The sequence below is a fragment of the Populus alba genome, chromosome 19, assembly GCF_005239225.2.
Source record: "Populus alba chromosome 19, ASM523922v2, whole genome shotgun sequence".
NCBI classification, from domain to species: Eukaryota; Viridiplantae; Streptophyta; class Magnoliopsida; order Malpighiales; family Salicaceae; genus Populus; species Populus alba.
The window spans coordinates 11,137,000-11,148,352 of NC_133302.1; the positions used below are offsets into that span (position 1 = coordinate 11,137,000).

General features: G+C 28.9%; 1 protein-coding gene across 1 annotated transcript; it reads right to left on the reverse strand.

Annotated features, from left to right (window-relative positions):
* Positions 1-8,287: 8,287 nt before the first annotated feature.
* On the reverse strand, positions 8,288-9,995 carry LOC118027738 (transcription factor MYB60). The gene is made up of 3 exons (XM_035031178.2): positions 9,695-9,995; positions 9,411-9,540; positions 8,288-9,245 (listed from the first exon to the last, which is right to left on the reverse strand). The coding sequence occupies exons 1-3, from the start codon at positions 9,825-9,827 to the stop codon at positions 8,531-8,533; spliced, it is 978 nt and encodes a 325-aa protein (XP_034887069.1). The 5' UTR covers positions 9,828-9,995; the 3' UTR covers positions 8,288-8,530.
* Positions 9,996-11,353: the final 1,358 nt, after the last annotated feature.

Genomic DNA, 11,353 nt, shown 5'->3' on the forward strand with positions numbered 1-11,353 from the left:
TCCTAGTCGTTCATACATAGGCATATATAGGCAGCTAACCTTTCAATGGTAGTAGATTAGTCAAAGGTGGTCTTAGTCAAGAAAGACAGAGGTTTAATGGGAACCGTGGGTGATACGCTTGAAAAGAAAGAATATCACCACGTGAACATAACATTAAGTTACATCCATAACTTACTGGAGGGATCGACCACTATTCTAAATAGAGTAAGGTGGAGAAAAATAGTTCTTTGAAGCACTAAAATGCGAATATTATTCTTTGTTTTTATATTTTAAAAGTATTTTTAAAAAATTAAAAATTTATTTATTTTTATTTTAAATTGATAATTTTTTGATTTTTTTAAATTATTTTAATATGTTGATATCAAAAATAATTTTTAAAAAATTAAAAAAATATATATTATTTTAATATATTTTTAAATAAAAAATATTTTAAAAAATAATCATAACTATATTCCAAAACAAACCGGTGGTCGTTCCTTGAATTATAAAGACCAAAAAAACCTTTAGTTTTGCTGGAAAAATCATCGGACATTGACTGTCTCTCGCACTTCTTTCTATGGATAGATGGAAAGTAAAAGGTCGGAGGGAAGACTTTCTCCTCTCCTTTCTAAAGCTGCCAAAGGCAGTCCCTGAACAAAGCCCAACCCTAACTTAATTGTTCTTTGAAAAATTCTAGTTTAATTGAAATTTTGAAGTTTTCATTATAAAACGAATTACATATGGATATTTAATTATTCATTAGTAAAAAATCTAATTAAAAAACTAAAATTTTCAATCTTATTTGTTTCACGTTTTTCTTTTCTTTTTTCTGTGTTTTTTCTTCCCTTATATAGAAATACCCTTATATTTGGTATTTAAAAAATTAAGGATTTTGAAAATTTTTAAATCCTTGAATTTTTAGGGGTTCCTCTTTTATTTAGAAATCAATAGGATTTTATAGTAATAATAATAAAATAAAAACATTACACTTAATCTACACATAAAAAGATTTTTTTTAAATCAAAGAGATTTATAAAATAGATCAATGTAACATATAGAAACTACTTTTTTTTGTTAGTCAAAGAGATATGAACAAGGACTTGTCATAAATAAAATCAATTAGTCTGAAGTTTTTATTTATTGATATGTATTTATAAGTAATAAATTTTGTATAGTCTCTTGTATATAGAAAGTGCTTCCTATTTTTTTTTTTTTTAAAATATGAATGTTATTACCTTTTTAATTGTTTAGCATTGCTAGTTCTTGTAGCAACACTTTTAATGATTATGAGTCGTTAGATGTCAACAATGAATAGGCACCTTATGCAAAAGCATCCTCTCTTGATGCATGCTCGTCGAGTGCGATGTCACCTCACAAGGGGGTGTCTATTTTGAGCAAAATATATATTGGAAAATACATTGCTCAGTGGAGGCCCAATAACTCAATGTAAGTTTGTTTTCATATCCTGCATGGTTAAAAAATAAACAACAATGCATAATTTTTTAATAATTAATTTCAATTAACAAATTTAATGAAATCATTGATGAAAGTGCTATTGTTTTTTGTGTAGTCAAGTTTTCAAAAATTCTGGAAGGAAATTAATTTTATGATTGATGTATGGTTTAGAAAGTTCAAGTTTAACATATACTTAAACAATTTTTATTTTATTATTTTAATTCGATTAGGTTTTTTTTTTTTTTTTAATGTTAATGAACTAGTTCTTTTACAAATTTGACATGTAAGAAAGAGTTTTATTGGGATAGGGCTGACAACGTTGTTGTTAGGAGAGCTTAGGAGAATCACAACGCATGCAATTAGGTAAGATTAAACTATCAATGTTTTATTTTCTTATTTAAATGTTAAAATTTTATTTTTCTTCATCTTAACCGATAATTTTTTTCTACCATATAGGTTGCTTGATTTTTAATATGAGATGTAAAAAAATATGCTAAAGAAAGAGGTCTTCTATGCTGGGGAGACATGGTAGTTTAGAGAGATTTCAGACCTTCGCATGTCTCGGAGACTATATAAAAAACTTATATTTACTACTTGATGTTTGAGCATTTCATGTGGTAGTCCCAGTTTAAGGTGAAGAATTACAATAAGGATATTTATGGTTCGATTACCACGCATATCAATGAATCCATTCCCTTTATTTTGCATGTGAAGTAGATGATAAGATTATTTTTTATTACATTCTTTTGTTTTTTTTAAAAAATTATTGTTTTAAATGAAAATATTTAACCATCAATGATTAGTACTTAAAAATATATTTTTATCAAGGTTTTATATCATCATTTTGCATTAGAAGTATCAATAACTCCTTAACTAAAACATGTTTTATAATAACATATCTAATAATATAAGATACCTTTAATTTATGGTAAATATTCATCTTAAATGCAGGCCTATCACATAAATGAAAGAATTGATTGATGAGTTTAAATACTGAAATTAAAAAGACAAAGAGAGGGCCAAACTTAGAAAAGAGATGTTGATGCAGTCCAAACTGGAATACTGTTCAGTAATTGGGTCATATCTAGAGCTATAGATCTCGAATTTAAGTCTGCTTTATATGGATAAAAAGGTAAGACATATGCCTACAACTTTCATGAGGAGTCTAAATTTAAAAAGTTCATTTTCAAGTCCAAATTATAGCAACAACGGAGAAGTTCGAATCTGTCCTATAGCCCAGACATTGTTCAGTGTTCAGCCCATATCTCGAGTTCTAGAAGTCCAAATGACCTCAATTTTTTTTCTTGGAAAGATAAGATAATTTCCTAGAACTTTCATGGGTATAGATGGTTCAAATTTAGACGTTATCAATGACGTTGTGTTCAGACAAGAAGATAAGGATTGTCACCAAGTCAAGATACAGCCACCTACTCGACAATTAGTCATCAAATCAATAGTTTTAAATTTTGGCTTATAAAAGGAGGCATTTGCCATGCATTTAGGCATCTTGGTTGTTCAGATCAAGATCATGCTCTTTATTTCTTTCTTTATATTTTTGTAATGTTTAAGTTTTATTTCATGTTATATTTTCCTTAATCTCTTGTTTATGCTTTTCATTTCCTTTACTAAACTTATGTTCTTATGTTGTTTATTTATGTTTATCTTCTTCATTATGTTTATCTAAGTATATTATGTCAAGGTGAAAAGGTTTCACTAATGGTGTTAGAATAGTTATAATATAAATTCAACATGGATTTCAATATTTATATCCAAGAAAGTTTGTTATTAACATGTCTTATCTTTTTATCTTACTAATTATTAATACCTTGCTTGTTAATTGGTTAATCTAGATTTGTGTTATATAACACTTGGTACAACAAATGCTTGACACTTTCATAGCCAACCGTATGGTATAACCTACACCTGTGCTATGAAAGGAACTTGATTTGTTGTTAACATTAAGTTAGCATCATAAATTCCTGACAATATTTAAAAGTATGGTATTACTTAAATAAGATAATTAATATGATCATGTTAAAAATTTATAATAAACTATTAAGAATAAATCATCCGATTGAAACCTTCTTTGTATGTGGTTTCTAGTTGATTAATAAAAAGAGTTTATATATTTATTTCTAATATTATTAGTGGATTCTCTAACCTTGATATTTGTTTTTATCATTGTTGAATCCTCATATTAATTTTATATCTCAAAGTCCTCTTTAACTTATTATTATTATTATTATATAGTTAACCTCCTTGTGGTTAGACCTCTGTCTTTTTGGGTTATTTATTACTTCGACACTCTTGTACTTGGGAGAAGACATCAATCTTTTGGTCGTCTTAATCAATAATCTCTTTTTACAGGCTATAGTTCTTGGATATGAACCAAGACTGATAGAGCATTTTGTAGAAACTTACATGCGAAATGATGACCATTAGAATGGGAGTTCAAAAAATACATGAAATACCACTTATCATTACAAACGGAATTATCGATGGAATAAATCCATCAAAGAGTTTTCAAGAGTTAAAAAAAATTACATAATCTTGCCACTAACAATATATAAATCACCGAAAGTTTCAGTCCATCATATATATATATATATATGATCCTATTGATACTTTCATATTATTGTCTGACGTTGGATCCTTGATAATTAAGCAGTGCAGTTAATGATATACAGCAAAGCAAATTTATGCTTGAAGTCATGCTGCGTGTTGCGTTTCCTTCTAGTTGGTGAATCAATAAATATGCTGCAGCTCATAACATCACATATTATTATTGATGAGTAAAGATTTCTGCAGTCACTTGAATGAAAGAGATCATGTTCGATGTAGTTGTTGGATAATGCACGCAATAGAATGGAATTCAAATCGAATATATCAAAGAGAAGAAGTAATGGAATGGAATGCAGAGAGACGATGAAAGGATTTATTTAATATTATGCTAAAAACACTAAATAAATCCAACTATTGGATTCGAATTTACAAATATGAAATTAATTTTATTTCAGCTCAAGATTTATAAATTCCATGGATTAGTACTTGCACACTTTTACTTGCAAAACGAGATCCAATATATCTATTCGAGATATATAAATAAACATGTATGGGGCTTAATTACTCATTTTGTTTTATGTAAAAGAGTAATAGGTCCAGAATTAAAGTTATTATAAGTTAAGTCTAGGTTTGCATAATTCAGAGTTAATTTCTATTTACCCTATGAATTTTGAGGCAAGTCCATAGTTTATTCTCTCGATCTTTCGCTTGAATCAGTATATCCCCTTGTGTTCCATTGTGAATCAATGCATCCCTTATGTTTGTTTTGATAAGAAATCTATCGGAACAGAATTTAAGTCACTATAAGGTTTCAAAAAAATAAAGAAAATAACAAAACCTATTTTTTTAAGTTTCGGATCATGTTAACTTTTTAAACACGTGATTAGACCCATGACCTAGATAATTAGATTCAAAGCATCATATCTGAAAAAAAAAAAAAAAAAAACATGAAGCCCAATTATACAAAAGGATTTTAAAAAAAAATAGCAATTAAAAGAATTAAAATCAAAATTATAGTAGAAAAATCAATTTAGCAAAAGGACCTAAAAAAATAAAAAAAAAATGATTATCAAAATTGACATAATTTTTTTTTGTTTGAAAGGTGAAATAAAAAAAAACTTTAATGAAAGGAAAAAAAAATCAAAAGAATGAGGATCAAATTTATAAAAATAATATACTATAGATTTGGATTGTATGATAAAATTAAAAACAAATAAAACTTTTACAAACTAACCAAGAAAAAAGTTAAAAAAATAAAAAGAATAAGGAGTGAATTTGAAATACTAATAACAAAAGAAAATCAAGCTATCATTTTACAGGGATGAAAAAATAGAAAAAAAAGTCTCATTAATAACAAACTATGAACCCAACACCAATACATGACACTTTAAAAGAAAAAATAAGCATATGCATTGCACATGTTAGTGTGGGCTACGCTTGCTAGCTATCTTTTATTTTACTTTTTAAAATGCTCAATTACGCTATAATTAACCTAATAATAATAAAAAATATTTGTGAAAAAGATAAAAAGCCTCTTGAATCAAGTTTTAATTTTATAGCTTCTAAGGATATTTTAGTTATTTTAATGTGATTTTTATTTTATTTTCTATGTCCAGTCAAATACTAAATTACCTGTCATTTGACATAATAATTATAAAAAAAATCATTGTGAAAGTATGAAATTGCTCATTGAATTCAGTTTTAAATTTTTTTATTCTAAGGACATTTTTGATTGTTTTATTATGCAATTGAGATAAGAAAAATCTTATTTGTTCTCGGTTGAATTGGTAATGACTAATTAACCTTGTAAAATAAAATATTTATTGTTATATTTGTTTTTAAACATGTCTGTCAAAGTATAGCAAGAGTGAATTGCATGTAGTGGAACTTTTTTTATGATAATTTTTTAATTTGATTATTGATTTTATCTCTCACACACACTATTGATTTGTTACTTAATGATTGTACCCTTGTAATTCAGAGTATCAAGTTTAAAACTTGTTTTTGCTTTGGATAGTGAAATCTTAGTTCTAATATTTTGTGGTTTCCTCATAATTATTATTATTCTATTTTATTTACATTAAGTTTTTATATTTCTATGTGATTAAGGCAAGATGAGAAGGGTTGTGTAGCTACAGCAGGATCTAAAAAAGAAATTGTATTATAATTTTGATTTAATAATAATAAAATAATTTGGATTTTTTTTGTTAGTAATGATCTAGTTTTAAAATTTGATTAATTTTTTTTTTCTTTTAAACAATATCCATAAAAGAATAAATTCTAATCTTGTATCCCAAACCTTTTTAACACAAACAATACACATAGTATATTCTTTCTTTTATTTGAAAAAAAATGATTTAACCTAATTATATTATAGGATTTATTTGATCAAATTATAAGAGTTTATAAATTAAAAAAGTTTGTTCCTTTAGATTGCCTCGTGGAGACAGAAACAAGTAATTTAATTCGGGATAATGATTCTATAAAAGTCTTTACTCAATTTAAAAGTGATTTAATATTAACCCTATAATTTAAAATTAATTCCTAAATAAATGAATTTTTATTAATGATATAATTGTTTCTACCTACACCAATTTATGGATGCAATCATTTCCTTTATAATAATAATAAATATTTTCTTTGAGGATTTTTTAAATAATATATTTTGATTTACATCTTATATATATTGAACTAATCTAAAGAGTATATTTGTTTTTAATAACTCATCAAAATTTACAATAAAATAACTAATTAACACATAAAATCGCCATTAGATTATATACAGTTATAATCTGTTACAACTACAGTTATATATATTATCCTTTGTTTATTGACGGTTGTTTTATTGTACTCAACAGTGCTGGACTTGACATACCAAGCTCCAATATTTTTATCTCTAAGCCTAACCCTGTGAGGTTGTGCTCGTATATTTAGAAGTGTAGTTATTATGTTTTAAAATATTTTTTATTTAAAAAAATATATTAATAATATTTTTTATTTTTAAAAATTATTTTTATAATTTTTATATTAAAATAATTTAAAATTTTTTAAAACATACTAATTTAAAATAAAAAAAATTTAATTTTTTTTAAAAGTACTTTAAAAACACACTGCCAAACACTCAATAGCCGAATGATTTGGGGGGAGTGGGGGACCGAATTTTATCACGTATAGAAGAGATCTGAAGCCAAAACCGAGGCTGTATCTTGTGAAAGATTGGCCTCAAAGATGAGCATTTTTCTTCACATCACCGAAAGGTCATTTAAGATCACGCCTCTCTCTCTCTCACTTCCTTCCTCTCTCTCTCTCTCTCTCTCTCTCTCTCTCTCTCTCTCTCTCCCAGCATTCGCACACACACTACAAGGTTTCTGAAAAGCTACTGAAGCAACCGTTTTACCTCATTTGGATGCAAGACTTCCGTGACACCATCTCCTTTTTTCACTTGTATGGCCATTATTCCTCTTGCTTTCACTTTGCAAAAAGTCCCATTTTGCTTCAAGAAACTACCACATTTTGCATATCCTTGATATCTAATTAAGAAAACTGTAAGGGTTGAGTGCTAATAATGTTAAAGATACTAATAATTCTAAAGTCTTAAGCCCTATTCTGCTAAAATCGATCGACCCAGCAGCAAAAATAGGTTAATTGTGTGCATGATAGCTTCTAGGCTTAAACCTTAAATATGAGAACTCTGTACGTAATATATTATATTGCTTCTAGCTAGGTTTAGGGTTTAATTCAAAGTTAAAAGTACTTTTTTTGGTGATATCAAATATCGATATATTTGCAAAGAGTGCTCTTATTTTGACTTGAACAACATTGTGTCCACTTGTGTATCTCTTCTATTACGTGTAATTACATCTGTATGTCCAGATAAATATGATGTAAATACTCTTAATTAAATTTTGAATTTATTTTATAAAAATCACTAATTTAAATTTTATAAATCTCAAAATTAGATTTATATGATCATTAATTTCAAAACTCATAATATTAATTAATATATATGTAAGCTGGTCGAATACCTACAAAGGTGAATCTAAAAAAAATAATAACTAGTTAATTAAATATATGATGGAGACCCATGAAAGGGTCTCTAATAAATGTGTGACTCATCTCTTTCATTTTTCTTTGCTGTTGTGGGTTAGACAGTAGACACAACCATTTCTAACCCTTGGATAAAATTTTATCCACGCATACATATCCAGCGTAATTTGACTCTTTGCAATGACGAACTTTGCAGGGCCTTTTAATTTCTCTTTCAATCAAATAAGGTCTCACACAAATTACATAGAGAGTGAATTGCTTTGGTTATTTCATGACAATTAATTCATTAAAAGATAATAAGGTTAATTACAATTCTCAAAGAGATCCCACGTTCTCAGAACCCCAGATGCTCAAAGATTAAACTCTGAGAGATCACAATGTTTTTTTAATTCTTCCTCCACTGGTTTAGCTCAAACTAAATAAGAGAGAGAGAGAGAGCGAGTGAGTGAGCTAGAGAGAGAGAGAGAGAGAGGAAACAAAGATATGATCAGAATATTGGAGAGAGTTTCATAATTTCTTCCACTTGACCAGCACCATTTTCGTCCAAGAGCCATTTCTCAAGAAATGATAAGGGGGGAGTACTCTCAGATTTCTGCTTCCTCTCGATCATTGTCATATTTTCCTTCTCATCACTTGCAGAGTTATGGAAACCTTCCGTAGTAGTGGTGATAGTAACAGTACCAGAATCACAACAGGGCTTGTCCCATGCAACATCATGCAAGCTCTCGAGTGATAAAATGGACTCAAACTCTTCATGAGAGATTAGATCACCACTTTCTTGCTCAGGTTTTTCCTTGTAAGGTTGAAGATAATTTATAGCCACTGAATTGGCAATGTCATGATCATTATTTTCCAGGCTGTTATTTTCTTGCTCCCGATTTTCTTTGAGAAGAAAACTCGAACTATTCGGCTTTGGAGATGATCTCATCCAACCTTCAAGAAGACGAGAAATGTTTTCGGTACTTGATGCATATGTGGAGGCCTGATTAGGCCTGAGGGCTGGTGAGGAATTGGCGGTGAAATTATCTAAGCTCTTTCTATCATTGAAACTTTTTGAGATAAACTGACTGCTTGTTGAGTCTTGTGCCATAGGGTCCCAAGCTGACTGCAACTTCTTTAGTTTCTTCTTCAGGTGGGTGTTCCAGTAGTTCTTTATATCATTATCTGTCCTCTGGGGAAGATATGAAGCTATAGCTGCCCATCTATCCATATCAACAACGAAAAGGATCCAAATTTATTCTTGATATGTAATTCTATCAAAAACAATTGAAGGAGAATAAAGAAATCTCCTATTAAATGGTATAGTTTGATTTCTCAAATGAAAAATACATAAATTTAAACAGAAGATTGAGGTTTTTGAGGATTACTTGTTACCCAATAAAGCTTGCAAGTGAATTATCATCCCTTCTTCATGGGGTGTGAAGTTGCCTCGCTTAATTCCTGGTCTGAGGTAGTTAGTCCATCTAAGCCTGCAACTTTTGCTGCACCTTAACAACCCTTTTCATACAGCAAGATACTGATCCATCAGTGTATTCCATAATTCAATGTTTGCATACATACTCATCCAAAAATTAAAAAAACCAAGTGGGATTCAATTCCTAAATGATCATAACCAATATATCAGTTGGATCTAATAAGTTGTGGCACTCACCAGTGTTGGTAGGAACTGATCTCCAATTTCCTGGACCATGTTCTTGAATATAAGACACCAGGATGATGTCCTCCTCAGGGGTCCATGGACCTTTCTTGATCCCATCTTTGTCACAGCAAGGAGGTCTTCCCATGGCTTATTACCTCTACCCACAACTTCCTCTCTCTCTCTCTCTCTCTCTCTCCTCTCACTACTAACTCTCCCTTTCGTCTAGGCTTCTCTCTATTTGGACCTGTCAAAGGACTCCTATCGATCACCATGTGTAAGTGCGTACACACACACACGATGACTTTTAAAGAGAGAGGGAAACAAGTTTCTTTATACACCAAATTTGATCTACCATGCTGACTCAACTAGCCTTTTTATTAAATTTCACTATTTAGTCAAATGTAAGAAGAAAAACCAAGGTCAGAAGGGAAGTGATTGTCTACTCTCCTATGGCTTTTCCCATCTGGCCGATCACGTGCAACTCTCATCACCCAAAGGTAGGAACTTCAGTCTTTATTTCTCTTCTATCCTGCACCTCACTTTGTAGTGATGTCTTCAGGTGAATTGATGTAAACTTAGTATAATGCTAATTTTGTATTTAATATGGATCAATGCTTCTATGTATACAGAAGAGGGAAGAGGGAAAGTTTGGTCGTCTTAATCTTTCACATGGCCAAGCTGTTAAGATAGGATTAATGAGATTAATGTTTGAAAGAGACCAAATAATTAATATTATGCCCTAATCAACAAGATGTATTATGGTAAGTTTTGTTCATGACACCCAACACATTCTCAACATCATGATGTGATCAGGGTCGGTTTCTAGTGTATAGAAAATCAAGGTTCCAAAATCATATGACCGTCATATATATTCGCTCTAATGTTAGATTCGAATATTCAATTCACCAAAAAATTTAAGTTAATATAAATAAGTTTAGCAATATCAATATCTTATTTAATAAATCTCATCTTAATGCTATGAATCATAAACATGATATATAGACAAACTGAAAAATTATTAATTAATTAATTAATATTGTATGGCACATTTTAGCGAGCTTGATTAGAATTGATAGGGTAAAAAAATATAAATAGAGTTGTCGTTAACTAAAAATCCTAACTGGTCTATAAAACTTCTAGATAAAAAGTTGATTATACAACAAAAAAAAATTGAAAATCAGTTTAAAATATATTACCTAAGATAAATTGTATTATTTCTTGTTTTTAACGATAAAAATATCTAATATATTCTTGTTAAAGTTTGTCTAAATTAGAATATGTGTGTAAAGAAGAAAATTATCAAAACCCACAACAATAATTTAGGACCTAGACTTGATATCAAGACCCAATTCTCACTTTTAAAATACAAGTATTGAATCCGAGAAATTAATGATGAAAAAATAGACTTTGGTCCATTTCTATTTGATTAGGTCTAAAATAAGTCTAAAAACCATCACTTGCACTCAATGAATCCTTATGCAGTCATAATGATTGGATAATGTATCATAGCACTTGAAATTTTTTAAATAAACATTTGCATACATTGACAAAAACATATATTTATAAAGATCAAAATTACATTGACTCATTTAAGGATCATACTACACTACCACTAGGTTGATTCTCATTTAAAAAAAAAATATAAACATTTTATAAGAAAATAGTCCTACT